Source organism: Gavia stellata, chromosome 9 (assembly GCF_030936135.1).
Source record: "Gavia stellata isolate bGavSte3 chromosome 9, bGavSte3.hap2, whole genome shotgun sequence".
Taxonomy (NCBI): Eukaryota; Metazoa; Chordata; class Aves; order Gaviiformes; family Gaviidae; genus Gavia; species Gavia stellata.
In genome coordinates, this window is record NC_082602.1 from 32,950,439 (window position 1) to 32,972,691 (window position 22,253).

General features: G+C 39.8%; 1 protein-coding gene across 1 annotated transcript in view; it reads right to left on the bottom strand.

The window, feature by feature from the left end:
• GFRA1 (GDNF family receptor alpha 1) overlaps nucleotides 1-22,253 on the bottom strand; it is a 143,220-nt gene that overhangs the window by 40,901 nt on the left and 80,066 nt on the right. Inside the window, exon 4 of the mRNA XM_059821344.1 lies at nucleotides 12,215-12,554. Coding sequence (XP_059677327.1) covers nucleotides 12,215-12,554 — 340 coding nt within the window. The remainder of the gene's footprint in view (nucleotides 1-12,214; nucleotides 12,555-22,253) is intronic.

A 22,253-nucleotide genomic window follows, 5' to 3' on the forward strand; every position in this document is an offset into this window, starting at 1 on the left:
AAACAATGACAGTGTCCGGGCCCTGAGAGTGCTCACGTCCCTGCCCACCCCTGGGGCTTCCCCTGCACAGCCTATGGCCCAGGACCCTATTCCAGCTCCCCCAGGACTCAGTCCCTGACCCAGCGATGCTGTAGGACCTCGGTCTCCAGCCCCGCACAGGCCTGCCCTGCGCCAGGTCCACCCATGAGCTGATGTCCCAGCCGGTCCCCAAGGAAGTGCCCGATGCCCAGGGCTGCCCCCAGCTGCCCCGCTCCCTGGCTGGCGTCATGGGACGAGACCTGCCTGTAAGGTCCTGCCCTGCCTGTCCCAGGGGGTTCCCCACGACCCCAGGGAGCCCCCAGCCCACGCTGCGCCCTGATGCACATCTCACCATTTCTACCTTTTGGGAAGTGGGAAGGGTAAAAAAGTAAAGATCTGATGACAAGCCATTTGGCTCCTAAGACCTGAATATTGAAAGCAGTTTCTCTCACATGAGCAGATCCAAATCTTTTGCAATACGGGCAGAAACCATTACGGAATCTTGGACACCAAATACCAGCTACTAACCAAAAGAAGCTGCTTTTTAGTTGGTTTTGCTTCTGTTTTGTTATTTTAAATGACTGGCAGCCTAAGCCCACGCAAATATTTGATTCTGGGTTCGATTTATCTCTAAAAATTGTGTTATTCATCTGGAAGTAAAATACAGACAATCCCCAATTACATACCGGCAGCCTATTTGGATTGTGGAATAACTGGACACAGATACAACCAGAGACCACGCAAGATTCATTCAGATGCCTCTTAGCATCACAAATGCTTGCTTAGAGCATCAGGCACAGACATGACAGTCCACCAAAGCTGGTTCCTCCAGCTGAGCACCCACGCTTGACCCAAACGGGCTAGCTGACCATCGGTACTGTGTTCCCCACCATGTCTGCCAGTACCTATGTTATCCAGGCTTTTTGTTTACCAGGGGCCTTCTAGACATCTAGTACCCCAGATAACAGAGAGCGAACTATTAGATGTACAGTCATGCAAAATGAAAAATATTTCCACCTATGCATATCTATGTTTTAAAATTAACAGTACAAACATTCTTTCTATTTTTCTACTAACAAACCTCATTTTTCTGAGTAACAAGTGGTCTAAAGTAAACATAGCCCACACCCATGTTCTATTATTGTATTTTACACAAAGCAAAATAAAGTAAGTTATATACCATTTTCTGTTAATATTATCCTTTCCTCTTGCTCATGTCATCTGCTAGAGACCCGTTTAGATCTTTTTAAACAATGTCTGCTACATAAAATCAAAAGAACTTAACAAAACACTAATCTCATAGTTTATCAATGTTAGTTAAATCCTCTAAGTGACTCAAGATTGTGCATGAGAGTAATTTTAATTTAATATATTAGCTCTCCTTTGGGTTTAAGGAAAACTACTAAGCTCAAATGTGATTCTAAACAAGTATGATTTATTTGCAATTGGGTAATAGAAATATTTTTATACTACTGACCTTTTGCATAATAAAACCAATTTTGAAAAATACAGTGCAAATCCTGAGCACAAGGTAATGCAATAAACAATTAGAACAGTGATTCTCAGATGCAGTGACACAAAACAGAATTTTCTCTTTCTGTTTGCAAAAAAATTACCTCACATCATTTTTTAGAGGCCTGTTTGAGAGAACATCTGGAAAGCATTCCACAGGAAATCAAGCCTATATTAAATACGTTTTGTGGGGCTCTGTTTCCTTGCATTGACTTTAAGCATGCATAATGTGTTTCTGTCTTCTCAGCTGCAAAGAAAACACTTCTCTGAGAATCTTCTACAAAATGATAGGCTGAACTGTCAGTCTGTGATTTCTAGCAGGGGATGCTGGTAAGATTTCTATTTAGTCTATCTGTCTCTGTACCAAAGCTCTCCAATAACATGAACAAATCCACTAGCTGCTTTCCAAGTGCCACGAATTTGTATATTCTCATTTTATTTCATTTCCTTTATGCTGTTTAATTTGAAGCTTCTAAATATAAATGACTGTCATGTTTAAAGATGTCCAAGCCTCAGAGTGTCTCTTGATAGCATGTTACTCAGGAAAGAACTAGTGCATTATGGATAGAGTTGTTCTCACTTCATTAGCTGGGCAGACAGGAGTGTCTTTGAATTACAGGCTGGAAACCTAAGAGAATCATTGTCACTCTCAAAGAGCAAGCCAAAGAAATTAGTGCCACTGCAAGTCCTTGAGTGTGCCACTGGATGCTTAGGTGTTTATTAACAACTATATCGCGAGTGCACACTGAAAGGATGTGGTTCCAAGTACCTGAGAAAGACGTCCATGACAATAATATTCTCTGTAACCACTTGAATAAACTATAATAGAATATTGCTGGCTCAAGCATGAAACTGTTCTGGAGTTTGGAGACAGAAAATAATCTACAAAGTCCAATACAAGTTCTCTCATTACCAGAAAAGTTTCTATTGGTAGATGCACTGGATCGTTAGGTTCTCTAAGGTTATGTAGGGATGCTTTAGGAAAATCCCTCAGTGGCACTGTGGTATGTGTGGTGGCATTCCTGAAGGGAACAGCTCCATGTCCCTTTGTCAGAGACCTGGCTAAAGGAAAGAAAAGGTGCCCAGTGAGTCCTTGCGCTCAATCGTGCAGGGTCTGTAGGGAGCCAGCATAGCTGAAACTCATCCTGAAGCTACTCTAAAAACTGTTCTGACTTCAGGAGAAAGACAACAAATATAAAATTGGAACTACAGCAGATAAAAGCAGATTAGAATCTCTTTTATGCGAACCCTTTTTTTCCATGCACAAAACAACCCCATCAAACAGCAAGTCAAAAAGTTCTCGTACTAGCAAACCAATATAGCATTGATCTTATTCAACATGTTTTACTTGCTTTTAGAAGATATATGGATATATAACACTCATACAAAAAGCACTGATTTGTAGTATAAGATTGGAAATTAAACAATTTTTACAAGTTAAGGATGATGTGGCTGTCTTAAGAGGGTTATTTTGTCTCCACTGTCAAAAAAACCTGAACACGGCCACTGAGGCTGTAAGATGACAGCCTGTGATATATCCAGATGTTTACAGAAGTTGCTCTGAAAGACATTGTCCAATGCTGCATGATGGCCAGTTACTAAGATGTATCTCCAGCTTTTCACAATGCCTAGTTAGAAAAGGGAGCATCGTAACTGAGAGGACAACCACTGTAATTTATGCTTGAACTGGAACAAAAGAAACTGAACTGAACTGAACATTCAAATGATACAGTCAAGTTTTAATTTAACAGAGGTCTTAGTCATATGTGCTTTATAATAGAAAAGCTTGCTGTAATGATTTAAAGAATGTGCTTGAACAAATATAGTGTAAGCACAAACATGTGAATGTAAGGTCATCTATTAATAATCTTAGGCAAGAGTCACAGTCAGCTCACACAGAAAATCTATATTCAACAGTAAACACACACCAGAAAAGTTTTTCTGTGCCACTTGTTTTAAAGCCAGCAGATAATCAAAGCGTAGGAAACAATCACCACCTCTGCTGAGAAGCCTTTGCGGATACTAATACATTTACATCTGGCTTCCAATTAACAGTAGTTACTCCACCAGTAACATGGTAGTGCTTAAAGCATAATGAAAGCAATGCAGTTTCTATTCAGTAAACATTAAAATGCTAAAATTTGAAAATATGCACGTGGCTGTCACCTGCTCTGTTGAGAAACAAAGTCTTATTTTTAGTTCCAGTGCTTACATTTTCTTGCAGCTATTTTAATAGATGAACTGCCACCAGAAATATTCTCTCACTGGGGCCTGATGTAGAATGATATAAATAACCTTTACAAAGTCCAGCAAAATGGAATGCTAAAATCAGTTGACATTCTTTTAATTAGCACTGCCTGAAGATTTACCTACACAGAACAGGAATAGCCAAATTCATCCCTGGAATAAATCCACTGGAGTCACTGGTGTCAGAGGAAGCACACTGGGAATGTACTTGATATAATAGCTCTGTTATTCACATTAAACATACCACAGCTTCTTGCCTGTAGCATATACGTTGTTTGAGGCAAATGAGAAAACATTTTGATTTATTAAAGAAAATGCTATCATGTGATATATATACACCCTTTCTTTGCCCCAGAAACAGCAAGTTAGCCAAATGTGACTGATTGTACATTAAAATGGATCAAAAATCTTCTCTTCACCAGATTTAACAGATTAGTGGGTGGAAACTACTCATGCAAAGTGGTGATGCCAAGCTCCTGCTTTCTACAAAAATCTCTCAAGTAACAATTCAACAAATCAGCAGTAGCAGTACTCTTACTGGAACCCCATCCAGCAAAGAAATTAAGTGCTTGCTTATCTGTAAGAACACGAGTAGCTCCAAATTTAGAACTCTTTTAAAAGTCTAATGCCAAATACAACTTTCCTGGATTTCAATATTTTTGACTAAACATGGGTGAAACTGCTTCATTAATATATGCAGTTTAATCCTTCCGCCATGATAAATGAACAAAACAAAATGGGTCACATTTGCCCTGCTGTAACCCCCTTCCTGGCTCATCTTTCTAATCTGTAGTCCTCTTATTTCTTATATTATACAGGCAGTTTTCCTTTCTCACTTAGAATAACAAAACAAGCCTTTTCAGACAAAATGATACACAGAGATGAAGGATCACATTTGGATGATACAAATGCTCCCAAGTTTTTAGAGCTAAAGTTTACAGGTGGCTGTGAGTACTTCAGCTCACTGAATCGTTTTGACTAAAAAGGGACTGACATGGAAGGCAGGGTATCTAAATGCTGCCTATAAAACTCTAACCATTTGTATCCTAGTTTATTTTATGATTGCTGCATGTTCACACACACATACTTTATTCCCTCTTTGACTTTTTCAACCCTGTGGACAGGTAATAATGTACATTCAGTGCCATGGTTTGTTCTTATCCTTAAAAGTAACCAGAAAGGACTAGCAGGACCTTAGCCACATCAGGTATACTGCCAAAGCTACACCACGCAAAACAGAAATCATCTGAATCAAACAGTTCTGACAATGTTGAAGCATAACTTGTGTTTTACAGATAACGGGCACAAAGAATTACGCTCCCTTTTCATGGAGACTGGGTTTCAGGAATCAGCAGAGGTTCTAGCTGACTGAAGGGATGCTGCTTGGAGACTTTCAAGCTTGCCTGACAAGGGACCGCAGCGTAAAGGTACTGTCTAGTTACTGCTTCTTGGAACATAAACCCCCTCTGCATGGGGCTCTCTTCATTGTTAAAACACAAAGCAATGTGGAAGTTGGATGAAGGAATAAAGCTGAGACATTTTTCTAATTACTATATCCTTGCATCTCTGCTTCTTTCGGATAAATGTCAATCACACAGCAAGCTTTTAATCTTCAAGACCCTCTTAAGCAGAACAGAGAGAGTATAAATGAGGACTGGCCAAGCAGATCCTGGCACCGTGGAATGAGATCCATCTACACTTTAACAGGGACAAAGCAGTCTTGTTTTGCTGGGTGTTCTGATTTTTGGATTCCAAAGGGATTTATGGATATGTTTTAAGGAGGAACTGCTTGATTCATTAAGAGTTTTATTCAGAGGGAAGAAATTTTAAATTATCTTTGTTCATGGGGGGAGGGGAGAGTAATACTCTCTCTGTTTTACTCTGCTAGCAAAAGACATCAATGTAATGAATCATGTAAAGGACTAGAAGGGAAGAAAATAATACAATATTGCAGCATTTTCTCTCTTTACTTTGCCTTGACTTGAAAGGGCTTTTTGCTTATTTTGCAGAGACTGCATTAATATTTTTTTCCAGGCTAGCAATTCCCAGTATACATACTGCACTACACCATCATGTTTCCTCAGCAGAGCACACCAGCTTCTGTCCCACCTCCCCCCAGATCCCGTTTTTTGAACTTTCTGAACTGTAATCATTCCTCACTGTTAATTCATTAAAATGAGTTGATACCTGAGGTTTTTTTCCACTTAAATGTGGCACCTCTAGCAATATATACATATACATACAAAGATCATTTGTCTTCAAATTCAGGCTATGCTTATAGATGTGAGGTGAGCTTGTGGGTGTGCTGCAGTGTATGGACCGAAAGGTAGCTTTACATTTTTTCCTATCCCACTTGGTATTTTGCAGACACAGGAGCTTTCCTGATGTCACGCACAGAGAGAGCAGGCAAGATTTGCAGGTAGCCTGAGCTCAGGCTAACCCTATCACACTGCAGACATCCTACATCTAGCGCAGGGTGAGTCAGGCAGCACACGAGGTTTTTTGCCCACTCCCTGACTCAGTCCCAAAACATACCATGTAGGCATAGTCTCTAGAAATCAAGAGTGTCCCTGTTTTAATGTCCTTAACAGCATTACAAAAACTATGTTGTTGTCCTGGTTTTGCATACCCACAGCAAAACAATCATCTCAAGGAGTTGCCAGACAGCTTTGAGTGCCAAACTGATATAAATACCCCAGAGGGATGCAAATGCAGCTCTATTATACAGAACTGTATAATGCTACTGTGTCCTTCATGAAAATATCCACTAAGTGTCCTTTTAACACGTAAAGCTAGAGCCAGTCTGAGACTGAGCAGTCAAGCTTGGTAGCTGGCCAACCAAATTGTAACCAATATAAGCTACAAGGCTCAGAAAGGGAGGTAGCACCTATGTTTTCCTTCTCATTTGCTCAATTACAGATGATCACTGGACTGTGGCAGGATATTGAGGGAGGAAAAGAACAACAGGCAGAGGAGCAGGTGAGGAGGTACTGGAAGTGGCCATAGTAGAATTCAAATGCAGAAGAGAGGAGGTGAAAGTCAGATAATGACTAGGAGATTTGGAAAGAGGAGATGAAAGGAGACTAAGCAAGGGGAAGAGGCATTAGAAAAAAGGGAGAAAGTGAGAAAAAATAAAAAAGAAGTTTAAGGAACAGAAAATTTGAGGAAAAGGGCATACTTCTTCCCATCTCCCCCCACACATCCCTTTAGTGCACTCCTCCCTGCTACTTGTTAATGCCCTAACTGAAGAAGGCTCCCTCCTAACACAAGACACTGGGCTCCCCCTCTCCTACAGCAGGACAAAAAAGGCTGACTGCACATTTATAATATCTTATCATAGACTTGCCTACAGTGTTGAACCTCCCCCTCCTCTGGTAAATCTTATCCATGAGGGTGTAGGGTTGGCAGTCAGTAATGGTACATGTTGCAGAACAGCCCAGAAGTCTTATGCAGAGAAGCCACTTTTACAAACAGGTACTGGTATAAAGCACTTGCAGATTTGCACATGCCTTATGGAAAAGGAGCACAGATACAGTGACTCCCTTTCCATGCTAAATTATCATTAAAAATGTTCAACAGAATATGAAGAAGGAAAATTAATTTCTTGGCAAGTTTCTTACATTTTCAGGAAACATAGCAAGCAGCTGAGCTTTTGTTCTAGCTTTTACTGTGGATGAACTCTTTTACGCACTGATGAAAATGTTTGCACCTCGTCACACAGTGTTCTTATACCTGTGGATGCAAACATCTTTCATACAGAAATGAATGGGTGGTTGCAACAAAATTAAGACTGGATAGGATAGGTGACCAGAAACTGGTCAAGAGGTAAGAACACACCAATGAAAGCACGTTTATAAAAATTTAGCTCTCTAAATACACAGTGCCGAAAATATCTTTATTGTATTTTCAGGGAGATGACCCATCTACTGAAACCTAATAGGATATTTCATTATTATCCTTCAGACATCCCACAAGGAAAAGTTATTTAACTATATTATGCAGCCATTTTTATCTTTTTTTTCAGTATTGAATAGCTGTACCCAGCAACATGTGCTTTTTACAGACCTAAAGGAAAACATTAAGAATAGTATTTATTTTAGCCAAAAAATAGGGTCCAAACAGCTGTCTTCTGAAATAATTAGTCACGAACTACTTTCTGGCTATTTCACCTTAAAAATGAGCCTCAATGATTTGAGCAACCATTTTGAATACAGTAATTGTGGAGGGCAAGAAACATGCTGTTACTAGATTCTTATACTAGCAAAAAATGTCTCATTTTATGCTATCCTTCTTTTCAGATCTTTGCAGCACATGACTGGATTGATACTGTTCTTTTAATAAATAATGTGTCTGTATCATTATCATTCTGGTCAGTGCCTTCTGAACATATCCAGGAGACAGAGGAACTATGCAAATTCAAAACACAGATTATTAAAAAGACCAAACTGATGACTCACACTTTCATTACTCAAAGAAAATAGTATTTGAAATGCTGTCAAATGTGATAGTGGCAAAAATGAAGCACACTGCCCTGCATTTACAGCAGAATGATATTTTTAAAACATGCCAGTCAACTTTCTGAAGTTTAATTGGTGGCTGAAGTGATCAGAACAGGAGGTTCCTCAGAGGTTTGAGCTATTGCAGGACAACATCATTGGTGGAAGCTTTTGACAGTATATTGACTTGCCTTATAAGTTTTGTTTATGTTCATAATAAAAAGGAAATCTAATGCCTTCTTTTTGTTCTTTTGCTTTCCTTTTCAGTGAGCATTGACAGGCATGCCTGAGAGACTCCAATCAGTTTCAAAGCTGGATATGGACTGGGATACAAGTAGAGGCAGCAGAAAAATGATAATGAAAGTGAACCTTTCAGTATTCTGATGAAGTCAAAAAATTAGGACTGTTTACATAAGTCAGAACTTATTTGCATTTCCTGACATTTCTGGTCTCTTTTTCCCTTGATGGAGAGTTTATGTTATATAACAGATAGATTAATGAATAAAAAAGAAAAACATAAGCAAAGAGTCCTGCCATCTCACTTAGTGGTACCTGCAGTTTGGCCAAATTGCTTCCCTGCTCTTAACTCTGTTTCAAAAACAGATTCAGTGATATATGCATCCGAGACAAAGTTTTTAAAGAGCATCCAGACCTGAATATTTAAATACTTGTTTGCACAGGCCCAGCTGATAATTTATATAGAGTATGGGCAGATCCAAATCTTCCATTCCTGAGTAAGCAGCATTCATAAACTGTTTGCAAGGGTACTTTCAGAAACCCTTTAGAACTTGTCCCCCTTGTCTTAACTAGCATTATGAAGCAGCTTTAATAGATGTAACAGGCATGCAAATAATAGTTTCTAAATTACTCAGTTTCACAGTAGGCAGAACATATTCTCAAATTATTCTCCCATTGAGATACTCTTTCTGATTTCAAAATGAAATAGAAGTTATCAGAGTTAGAATTTTATGCCTACTGACTACTGCTTTTAATTATTCTAAACATAACTGGAATTACTGTGTAGACTGATATTTATCAGTGCCAATACTTTCAACAGCAGGGAGCAGATCTTCTCCCCTTTCTCTCCTGCCCTGCTCAAGCCCCTGTTTTCCTGCGGGACAAGCAGAACAAATCACACCAACTCCCTCTAAGTGCACAACAAGTCACAGAGACAAAATGTCTTTCACCGTATTGTGGATAGGCTGGCATAGCGCTACCGCTGCTTCCTCCCCTCCATGACAGTAGAGAGGGAAGGTATTAAATATACTAGCAGTTTAGACAGCCCAGGAGGTAACGTTTGGATGAGGCATTGTGGGACATGGTTTAATGGGCATGGTGGTGTTTGTTGGTTGATGGTTGGACACGATGGTCTTACAGGTCTTTTCCAACCTTAGGGATTCTGTGATTCTGTGATTAACACCTGCGTGAGATGACTCTCAGCAACACATCAAGCTTGCTTTACCTCCCAGGCATAGGACCTAAGTACTGCACTCACTGACTCTGCCCCAGACCCCACAGGCATTTGCCCACCCGTTCCCTTGTACCAGTGCTGCCCCTCACCCTCACAGCCAGGTCTCACTGAGCCTTGGAAAAGTCCAAACCTTTTAATTTTGGCACTTTAAAGCAGAAGAAGCCACAGGAAGAACCTGTAAAGAAACCCATTTTCACCCCAGTGCTGGCTGCCACTTAGGGCAACGGGAGCAGAGATTTTACCAAGCTTTCCTCTGCAGCATTGCAATGGAGAAAGCACACCACCAGGTTCATGAAGTGAAATTAAACAAAATGCCATTAAAAACTTAGCTGCTGAGACAACATTCGATCAAAGCTGACCAAAGGAAAACACAGTCATGAGTGAAGTAATGGTGTTAATTTAACTAAGCAATTCCTGAATACTACAGCCTGAATAATAGAAAGAAGTCTCCCTATAAAATCATCTCTCCCATTTCATTGGCACCGTAACACACTGGAAGTTTGGCAGAAAACACAGTAAAGATATTGTAACTTTACTAATTAACCAGGCTGGCTTTGGCTGGGATAGAGTTAATTTTCTTCGTAGTAGCTAGTATGGGGCTGTGTTTTGGATTTGTGCTGTAATACAGGGATGTTTTAGCTACTGCTGAGCAGTACTTACACAGCGTCAAGGCCTTTTCTGCTTCTCACACCGCCCCACCAGCGAGTGGGCTGGGGGTGAGCAAGGAGCTGGGAGGGGACGCAGCTGGGACAGCTGACCCCAAATGACCAAAGGGATATTCCATACCATAGGACATCATGCTCAGCATATAAAGCTGGAGGAAGAAGAAGGAAGGGGGGGACGTTCGGAGTGATGGCGTTTGTCTTCCCAAGTAACCGTTATGCATGATGGAGCCCTGCTTTCCTGGGGATGGCTGAACACCTGCCTGCCCATGGGAAGGAGTGAATGAATTCCTTGTTTTGCTTTGCTTCTGTGCACAGCTTTTGCTTGACCTATTAAACTGTCTTTATCTCAACCGATGAGTTTTCTCACTTCTACCCTTCCAATTCTCTCCCCCATCCCACTGGGTGGGGAATGAGCGAGTGGCTGTGTGGTGCTTAGTTGCCGTCTGGGATTAAACCACAATACCTGTGTATAAGGAAGACAATATATATAAGCAAAAAGACTAATGGCACAACATGGAATCAGGTGGTTCTTAGACTACGTATATCCAGCTTTCATAAACTGCAATAGCATTAGCTATGAAGGTGCTGAATGCAAGTTACTGGACTGAAATGAGAACCCTGCTCTGATTTAAATCTGCTCTAATTGGAGTCAGCAGGAAGCTGGCTCCAGATTTCCCCTGAGCCATGGAGGGTAGGGCGCTGCTCGCCTCCTCACCTCTGAACAGCACTCGGGCACATCTGAGGTGCTATGGCTAAACACTTAAGACCAGCAGTGGAGATCTCATAAACAAACTTCAAGGTAAATATTTTACCAGGCACATCTAAGTACTTATTAAGATTTATATCATATCTCCAGTGTCCTTGACATTTTACAATAGTGTTTATTTCCTTGCTTGCTAATTCACAGAATTGGATAATCTACAAGGAATTTACACATTAGAAATGAGCAAGATTCTTGGGAATAACTTCATAAATATGACATTAGCACAACATTCTAATATAAACATACCCAATGCTAAGTAGGAATAAAGCCTTTCCTAAGGGCAGAGGAGGCCCTGTATGCCACTGCTGTGTGACAACCTGCAGGGAACTCGCTGAAGGCAAAGGGACCCGGTTTGTCCTGTGAAGCAGTGCTCTGCGCTGCCTCTCCAGGCTGAACACACAGAGTAAAGAGGCTAGGAATTAGGTCAGTGAATCAATGACCCTCCAGTTGTATGAGCCCAGCACTCTTGCCAGGGGAGGGGAGATAAAACAATTCCAAGGCTAAAACAGCTCTATGAAGACAGTGGGATCTAGTCTACGAATGTGGACTCCTTTTTTTCCAATGAAGAAAAACCCCACAAGTAGTCTGTGTATTGTGACCATTTATGAAGTCCAACATGTGGCTTGTATTCACAGTTATTAGTGCTCACACGTAAGATTACAATGAAAATAAATCCCATTATAATGAATAATTCTATTTTCACCTGGTCATTAATGGGACATAAAAATCATTCTGAGACATCATTTCATAGAGACACCTAAAGAAAATGTTTCCAATAAAAATCTGTAAAAATTAAACTGGGGGTTTAAAGATTCCTCCGTCATGTGAGGGAGTAGCTGTGAACAGTTTTGGAGAAGACACATGCTGTAACCAGATGCAGGCTTTTGTTATTCTGCTAAGGATGTCAGAGGTGTTTGCTTTTTTCCCTGACTCATCCTTTTCCCTAGTGGATAGTCTGACCTTCAGTCCTGGAAAATCCAGCAGTACCAAAAATTTCTCCCTGGCACCTCATTAATCACTCCCCTGCCATGTGCTATCTTACCTGCAGATGTAATTCTTCTTGCAGGATTCTTGTAAATTCAGGCAGTTTGGTTTCTCCCTGTCCTCATATGAACACACAGGAACAATAGTCTGCCGTCTCCTTTCTGTACAGGCTACGTCTCGACAGGAGCAGAAGAGCATCCCGTAGCTGTGCTTTGGGGGAACTTTGTCAAAAAATAGCCGGAGGGCCTTATGACACTTCCGCTTGTTACAGATTTCATTAGACGTGCTGCTGGTGCAGGGGGTTATGTAAGCAGATCTGAACCTCTTGCAGGTATCATTTAGGTTACAAGCTTTTGCTGCATCCAAGCAATTGTTCCCCTTTGAAAGTACTGGCTCCACTAGAAAAAACAACACAACAGCAGTAAGAAATGCGTCACATTTATATTGTGGTTTGACGTTTGTGTTTATTTCACTGTTAATGAGATCCTCGTTATATATTTGTTACATACACAACTTTCAGTGCCAGAAACTGCGACCAGTCCTCGTGTTTCTTAGGGTAATGGTTTAGCGAGTGAACAAGAGCACAGGCATGCATTAAGGTCAGAATGCTGGCAAATAAATGACGATTACACCGGGCAGGCTGTACTTCATCGTCTTCGTAGCAGACATGCAGGATGAATATTGAGTAAGACTTGGCCTCACTAAAAAGCTATTAAAATCGCTGGTAAATTGGAAGGGATGCGTTTGGCCCATCACAGAAGAATACTGTGAGTACATGGGCTCCTAACTCCGGTTTTGTAAAGCTCTGACATTTTTTATTTTTTCCTTAACAGTATATATGACATTCAGTGTCTACACCAGGTAACAACATTTAAATGTAATTTATGTACCCTGCAGAATATAAAAGCCACATGCCTGATACTACAGTTTTTGAGGTATGAAAACAGCCCACCCAGACAGAAAGGAAAGCGGGTGCAGCCCCATGACTATGAGCTCTCTAAGGCCACCCACAAGGCCTGTAAGCGCCATTCTTAGTTAAAGACATTCTTACAAGATCTATAGATGCCACCCGAACCCTGGAAGTTTTACGAAGTTTACAAGCTTTGAAAAAGTTGACAGAGAATTAAAAAACTGGCTGTGAAAGAAACATTTTAAAACAAGGAGTATGTCTCTCACACACACAGGCACACGCTACAAGAAGTTATAGAAAAAATTAAACTCAGATAAAAGTTAAGACTATAATTACACATTTAATTTTGCAATACATTATCCAGATATTAAAACCCAATATATGCTTTGCTTGAAAACGAAGGCAACTGGCATTAGAATGAAAAATTCAATCGTAACGCTGCTTTGGATATTAGGAATGCCAACATCACAGATCCAAGAAAATACATTAACTTCCCATTGCTACAGAATTTGCAAGCTGAACAAAACATTTTGCAGAACTCTGCAGCAACCTCTTAGGACGGCTGGCCAAAGATAAAACATCTCAAACAATCTAAAGCTCTAAGTTAGTCTTAAAAAAAGCTTTTTTTCTAGATCTTCCACCTTTTCCCAAAAACTCAGTCCAAGGGCCTTCTACAACTCAATACCACTCTTCTCCATTCTCCTACCGCTCTGCCTCCCATTCCCAGAGCAGGACATCAACCTTTTATCTTTTTCCACGGCAGGAAAAGATAATGCAGCTTGGCTGACATGGTGTGCTGAGGTACTGCAATTGCCTGAACTGACTGTGCCCAAGATGGGCCTTGGTGCTAGCACACACTTCACATCATTATACAAATATATCACCTGCTACTATCCCATATATCTTACCTATCCAGAAATCATGCAGAAGTAACTTTAGATTTGTTTTTCACTCTAGCGATATGCTGTAACTAAGTTCAGTGGGGTCATACATTTAACCTTTGTACATTTAACATCCACACTCCAAGTCCTTCCCAATCCCAGTTTCTTGCACAATAAACCGCAATTCCTTGCTTCTTATCTTCACAAATTACAAAATTATAAACATGCAACATTTGACTATTAAATTAACAGCGCCAAACATTTCTTATAATAGCAGCCTACCACACTTTAAGCAACACCAGATGCAGAAGAGGTGAGATATCCAAAATACAACCCTCTCATAAAATTGTAACAATTTTATATCAAATGTATTATATTATATGTATTATACAACTATAACATTAACTATGAACTCTCAAAGGATTTTTTATACAGTATATAGAATTATATGTTTAGTACAAATATAATTACTATGTAATCTGCAGGGCATATAATTATGCAATATATGAATAGTACATGCTAATTACTATGTGATTGCAGAGTAATTACATGGTTATTTGTGCCTGGGAGTCAACTGCTGCATTCCACTCTTTAAAAGAAGATTCCATGGAAGAGCTCTGAATGGGGCATTTCAATATGAACAGGCATTAGCTTACTGTATGATATATTAGAAAGCATTCTTTAAAAGAAAACCCAAGATGTAATAAAGCACCTCTTTGCTGATAATCATATGCATGTTTTCCACTAAGGCTCCAAAATGTAGTCGATGCTGATACAGAATTAAGAAGCACTGTGAATATGAACACCTCAAAAATCAAAAGGGACAGGTTAATCAATCTTTAAAAAAGAGAGCACCAGCCAATTCACTGACCACACAAACGGCAGTGAAAGTTATCTTGGATGAAAGTTGAATTATGTCCAAATTGTTCATAAGCAATAGTTACGCTCATTCATATCTTTCACACAATTTATATCTACCCAAGACTTGCATTCCTTTACATGTCAACTCTGAACATGGACCAGGTCTTTTGGTGTTTGTTATTTTTTTTTTAGAACTACCCCTGGCTGTAACTTGCCACTTGCCTTTTCTATTTTGATACATATGTCTTTAGCTATTGTTTCTGACATATTTATCATCACATTATACAAATTATTTCTACCTTTTAAAACCAAGGCTAACATACAGCACATAAGAGATATGCATCAACCACATTTGAATTAAACAAGACTGTCTAAACCAACTCTTCTCAATAATGCCAGCTTCTCCCAAGCTTTTAAATCATGTTTTAATGCAAAATTTACAATCCACAACACACTTTATGCTTTATTTTTCTTGCAGAAGTACAACATAATTATTCCTACATCCTGTGGTAACTACAAACAGTTAACAAGACTGAGAGTGTTTCTGAGGATTACTTGCGCAGCAGTAATACATAAGGTCAAAATTTCACCCAGCTTCTGTTCTGCAAAGCTTAAATTATTGAGACAGGCAGGAGTTTGGCTCTTACTAGGTACTGACTACGTTAAGAGCAAATGAATCTAATCCAGAGCTACTTTTCCTGCCAGCATCCTTTGGGAAAGGTCTCTGTAAGGAGATCCTTTTTCAGTTCCCCCCTCTCTTGGGGCTCTTGGATATGGATTGAGGGCAGTCAGAGCAGCAGCCTGGGACAAGTAACAATTCCTTTCCACCACCATTTCTCCACCCAGAGCTTCCTCCCTCCCAAGTCCGCTTTGCATTGGGCCCATTCTGGAGATCTCTGCCAAACCATGCAGCTCTCTGCTCCTGCCAAATCACTGCAGACTCAGAGGTGAGTTACTTCCAGGCAGGTGATAAGTGATGCCTCATGCCTGTGTGCGCGAGGCATTGGTTCCCACCCGCGGCAAGGGGCCCAGCAGAGCAGATCTGCAACCACCAGGATGCTGCCTCCCAGCAGAAGTCACCAGCAGCCGCGAGCTGCTTTGCTGCTATGGGTGCTACCCTGGTGTGGTGCAGGCAGAGTCATGGCAGAACACAGCCAGAGCCAGGAGCTGCTGTCTTGGTGGGAAAGGAGCAGCTCCCAATATCCATAGAGTTAGGATGCCTAAAAACGTCCCCCCACCAGGCAGTTTGCTGTACACTATGTGCAAAAACTCTGGGGCAGCAATAATTGGCTCACTGATACTAACTTACCTCTACATGGATCACCAGCTCTTCTACTGCACATGTTAACACGTGCATGCAAGGTGAGATGTTTTTCTGATAAATTCTACCGATGAAAAAACAGGCCTTTTATTACAGTATAAGATGTTACCACTTTGATATTTGTTATGTCCTGAATCCCCCACACCCTGGCCCAACATTGTCACAGCTGCAACAGTTCTGGACTCAAGCTCCTATACGACAGCAGAAATAAGCCAGGCAAACACTCCAGTCTTTCATCCAGAGAGGTTTCTAAAGTTTTAATAGGGCTTCCTCCGCCCTGTGTGATCTTCCTTATGCTTCACTCTGTTTCACAGTCTCTTCACCTTAATCTTTCATCTTCCTTGCATTTCCATTTCTATTTCATTTCTGCACCTACTGAGCCTTTGGCTGTCTCCTCAACTCCTGCTAATCCCATGGTGCACAAGAAGGGATTCTCAGTGGGTATTGGTAGTTTCTTATTCATGCTCCCACTAGATGGAAGGAGTGAAAGGACTATTACTTGTTCTATAAGATTCTTATTAAACAGCAAAATGGACAATTAGTTTTCAATTTTCTTACAGTACATAAAAAGCAATTTACTGAGGTTGCCATTAAAATTACAATTACCATTGCAAGTAATTAGCATTAGTAGGTTTTCTAGAGTTTTTAGTGAAGGGAATGCTGTAAAGAGAGCAGTAAATGTTAATGCGATGGAAGGCAAAATTACAAAGTGATAGAGGTGACCACACGGGTATGGGTCTACTTCAATGCAGGTGCAGAATATGACATATAGGAACCAAAAAATGACCAGAATAAAGAGGAGAATCATGTTCGAACTTTAACAAAAGTGCTGCCACGGGGTTCACCAAAGTATTTCTGCTTTGTAAGAAGAACGGATTAAAAAAATAAGGAAACCATGGGAAATATTGTCATCTGCATCTTAACGGATTCAAATAAACTACCATTTTCCTGGACAAATTATTTCTAATCCCAAATGGCAAAGAAAAAACAAGTCATCCCTGAGAAATCATGAGACTGATGCACATACATGTTCATGTTATTCTGAGGTTCACTTGTCTTCTACTCAGCCTTTAGAGAACAGTCAGGCCTACTTCAAACCTTTTTCATAATCATGATAAGCAGGTGCTTTACTTTTTAAAATTAAAGCTAATACATTATCAGCTATACCCAGGGCTTTCAGAGTACTACAAAATACAATAATATGCACGTTGAAATTACAATAGATGGCAGCAGTAGGTACACCAGGTGACAAGGATGTTGAGACTGACTCCTGTGTGCAGAAGAGCACACCCTCGGCTAGAGCAACAAAAGGACCTAAACCAAAACTGACTAAACTGAGACTTTAGGTTCCTGAGACCAAAGCTGGAAGATTTTACATTTCTGGTCAGTCCTCCCCAGTGCTGGGCATGCAAGCCTTTGAGAATGCAAATTCCACAGGTCACTAGAATTCTTTTCTGAATACACCCATAAATCCACCTGAGGAGGTAAAGACTATCTCCTGTCCAAGCCCTGTAGAGATCAAGAACATTTACATTGCTTAGTGTAAACCAACAGACATGATTTGGAAGTGTTCATCACTACCACGTTCTGCATAACTGCTATGCCCAGATTCTTTTTCAAAATACCCTGGCCTTTGTATTTATGAGACTCCACTGACGAATCACCAGTTGGGATCTAGGAGACTTTGGTTCATTGCCTTCCCTTACCTGGAGACTCAGAACCGCTGTTCCTGTTTCCCAGAAGGGTTCTCAAACATATCACTGCTGGGTGTTCTCAAGAAGGTGCACAGAAAATAGCACATGTTGCAAAACACAAGAGAGAGCATGATATTTCAGCCCAAGGATGAGAGCTCTCTCTGGGAGGCATATTGCTGGGTTCTGGCCTGCACCCAGGAAAGAGTTATTTCTCTTACAAGAGCAATGACTGGAAACCAGGATTCCCTTCCTGAATATGACTCCCTTAATTGTAAGTCTGCAGAGGTATGATCCCACTTGTGCTATCCTCTTCTAATCCCTTCTAAAAAAACGTAATCCTTTCTATACCACAGCTCCTCCCCTTCCTTCCAGACCAACCTACTGCTTAATCCATAGGGTAGACTCCCAGGCTTTGTGAAAACCCGTAGAGAAGAGCACAGATCACAGGCATCCCAGTTCCTCAAAGACTATTCTGATCACTAACTTAATGACTAAAGCACCATCACATCTTCTATTAGGTGCCCGTTAAAAGGAGAGTGGCTCTCTACTACCAGGAGCATACACCGATTGCTGTGTGGACAGATGCACCTGCCTAAGGCTGCAAATCTGGCTCCTCAGGTTCAAAGTCTTCCAGCAAATCTATTTCTGTATTTCTTATTGTCCATCTAGAGGTCTATTGTGCAGGGTTTTTTGATGGTGGTTTGGGGCTGGGTTTTTTTGGTTTTGTTTTTTTTTACACCGTATTCCCTATGCACTTTATAAGGATTCTGGGCATCTTTAGATATCACCTGGAAGCAGGGGCTCCTGACTTTACATGCCTAAATCTATCTCTTGGTCTGTTTCTGAATGTTTAATTCTACTAAGAGGGCCACATGCCCTTCATGCTGCATTTTGCATTGCCCAAGTTCCTCACTGGATCTGGCCTCTAATACTTATCAGGACTCTTGTCTCCATTTAGAGTTAGATCTTGAGACCTTTAGTTGACCATTTCCTGGTGCATTTAATAGACATTACGGATAAAGACTGCAAGAGAAAATGCCTATGCTGAATATTTGTTGATGTCTTACGATTTGCTTTGGTACTTTCAGTCTTTTCTGGGGAGGAATGGGGAAAGGCTGAGCAGAAAAACAGGTGGCTGAGCCCTGTGGGTTGGCTGAGGGACATCTGCTCAACTTAAGGGTTATGTAACAGGAAAGTCTTGCAACCCTACAGTGAACTGGTTTAAATTTTTGTTCTGCGAGAGCAGCAAGGGAGAGAAAACCCTGCTCCACAGTGTTAACAACATGGTGGTCTGCTGCTGAAATTCTTTCTGTCTTCATTCGCACAAATATCCTGATCTATCACCTTTCATTTCTGCTATAAATCTAACAAAAGGTTATGCCAGGGTCCCTAATTTTCCACATGGCACAGGGGACGGCACTTTTGCATTATATTCACACCAGCATAGTTAAATCCATTTTATGCACTACAGTTATTCTGAATTTTCAATAATCTAAATTCTAGAATTTGGTTCTTTAATGCTGCTTTTACTTCTGTCCAAGGTATCTCACGTAAGAGGCAGAAGTGTATGAATAAAGTCAGAGGCTGCTAAACAAAGACACTTCCAATTGTTGCAAACTGATCCAGTCACTGTTTCTCACATTACTACACCAATGATTTCAGTTCTACCCTAAAGAGTTTTAGGCTGTAAAGGTCATTTTAACGTATCTACACTGCACTAGCATTAGGGATGGATTATGCATGACTGGGACCATATTACAGAATATATTTTTTTTCTGAGGGAGTGATCTCAGTCATTCCATACACAATTCATGCTCCGTACTGAGTCAGAGGCTGGTTTTGTGATGTGGAAGGCTATTGCCACAGTTTCTGCTGAGTTCTTCTAATTAATTTCCCCTTAAAATATTCAAAGTGAAAATGTGTCACTGCATATGCTCTCATGTTATACAGTTCAGTATTTCATTATTAGCTAAATACTCAGTCAACAGAATTGAGAAAGAACTAGTACACACAGAAATACAGAATAACCCTGTGAAAGTATTCAAACCTACACGGTTGCCATGAGAAGTGATTTACTGCATGCAAGTTCTCAAGACACAGTGAGGGACTGTTTACCAAAGTCATGCCAATTTACAGGGCAACTTTCAGCATTTCTTTTTATTACTGCAGAATTGAATTCACAACTTGTTTCCTCTTTTCCTCAGACTTGATTAATTACCATGTTAACATAACTACTGTTCTCCTGCTTATAATGGGCTCCCTCTAAAGTGCTGCCCCAGCAAAATAAACCAGGAGAAAGCATCTAGCTCTTTGCTTTAGCATTGCAATCTGTTCTAATCTCACTATTTTTCAAATTTATGTTCCATTCCAATAAAGCTTGTGTGAATATTATAGCAAATCAGATAATACAAGGTTATGACCCTTGTAATTGATCCTTCAAGGTTCTTTTTGCCTTTTTCCAGTTGACGTGGTAAAAATTACATTTAGATGTGCTTGTTGACACTTGAGAATTCACTTTGTTGGTCATATACACTGTTTCAGAGAGCTCACATTACATAATGATGTATTTCTAGTGCTTTATTTCTTCTATACCTACAACCCCATTAAGCTGTAAGCAAACATCCCGTGGGGCTGTAAGACTACAAGTATCAAGGGGGCAATGGTCCCATACTGTTCAGAGGGAGTATAGCTGGAGAAAGTATCATGTGAGGATACAGGGTTAAACATTAGCTACTATTTTAAAGTATTTTCAAATAAATAAAAGCAGCTTGAAATAAAAAGTTAAATTTCCACTTGTAGAAAAATACACATTCTAATGAACACAGACCATGTATGCTGGTGCTAGAAATCAGTTATCTGTAGCAATGGTTTCTGTATCACATGACCACTGGAATAAAGTGATTAATTGGACTGTCTCAGTAAATGCGATCATTACACTTTTAATTAACCTTTTCAACCTCTTGCACCTTTTAGTTTTGTTATACATCAGATTTTTGCAGTTTTCCAGTTATTATGCTTGACTAAGCTTAAAACAATGCAGAGTTCTGTTAGAAAGATAAGAAAAACAATTCAAACAGCTCTTACTGTTCCTAATAAGAAAATACCGCTGATACTGTCATCATAAGGGTGGTTATAAATCAGGTGGAGGACAGACATTCTGAACTCTGTGGCTACGTTCCCACCTAATTTTTGTTTTGGCAGCACACTGTTATTTAATGGCTCTAGCTACCAGGAAACTAGCTTTTGAAAATTCTTTCTCAACCTAGTTATAATTACTCCATATAAATCATACAATGATCAATTATAATAATCTTAGCTTCATCCATTATTTAAACTTAGCATTTGAATCTACACAGCAGGAGTGCAGGAAATTCCAAAGTCCTTTCTCTGCTCGCTAACAACTGCTTTATTCCTGAAATCATGCCAGTTACAGAAAAGCAGGGGCCAGATATGCTCTTAGCTATGACATTAAAACCTGAAATAACCACAGATTTCGGACGAGGAAAGGTTTTTGGCTCTGAATATAGTATTTTTTCTAACCACACTAGCTTCCTGTTGTTGAAACTAAGTTCAACATGAGATTTTGCTTTGTTTATATTGGTGCAGCAAAATCAGAGGAGTTCTACAGTTATATACACTGACAGCACAGTATATTCTCACTTTAAAATGGCCTAGATCTTTCTCATATAGATGCATACAGATACATTTGTATACACGCATGTATATGTACACAGAATATTTCAATACTATTTGGCTTCATGTCTCATTTCACAAGATAGCTACTTATTTATTTATTAATAAGCATGAGAAATAATCCAAATGTTTTTGTCTAACTTAAGGCTGATTCTAAGATATCTGAGCTCAGTGTGATATGAACGATATGTCTGATGGAAGGAGAAAAGACACTTAAAAGACATGAACTTTCACAAAGGCTCAAGCAAAACATGCAAACTTTTTTCAGAAAACCTTTAGAACTATAACTGGATTTTGAATTAATAACAGGGATTTTTAGAGCATTTTAATAAACTATATATTTTTGGCTATGCAAATTATTAAGCTTATGATTATTAATTTTTTGTACCTTGTCCTATTTCAGTCTCAGCCATAATATATGCTATAAAATTTAAACATAGGGTCTGGTTTAGGGTTTAATATTTTGAAATTTTCCAACACATATTTTAGCATTTCAACTACATGCCAAGAATTGCTTTGTCAATAAAGCTGTATTTTTCTGGTTTACTTTTTCATTTCATTAAGCAATAAAGCTGATAAAATGTGGGAAGTGAACATGTAAAAAGTGTTAGGCTATATTAAAAAAAAGTAAAGTGGTGCTTTTGCAAATACAGAACCACACTTTTTCTCAACATCAAAAGAAAGAGTAATATGTGAACCAAAGGGAAAGAGGTCAAAGGTGGGAACATGAATACTGT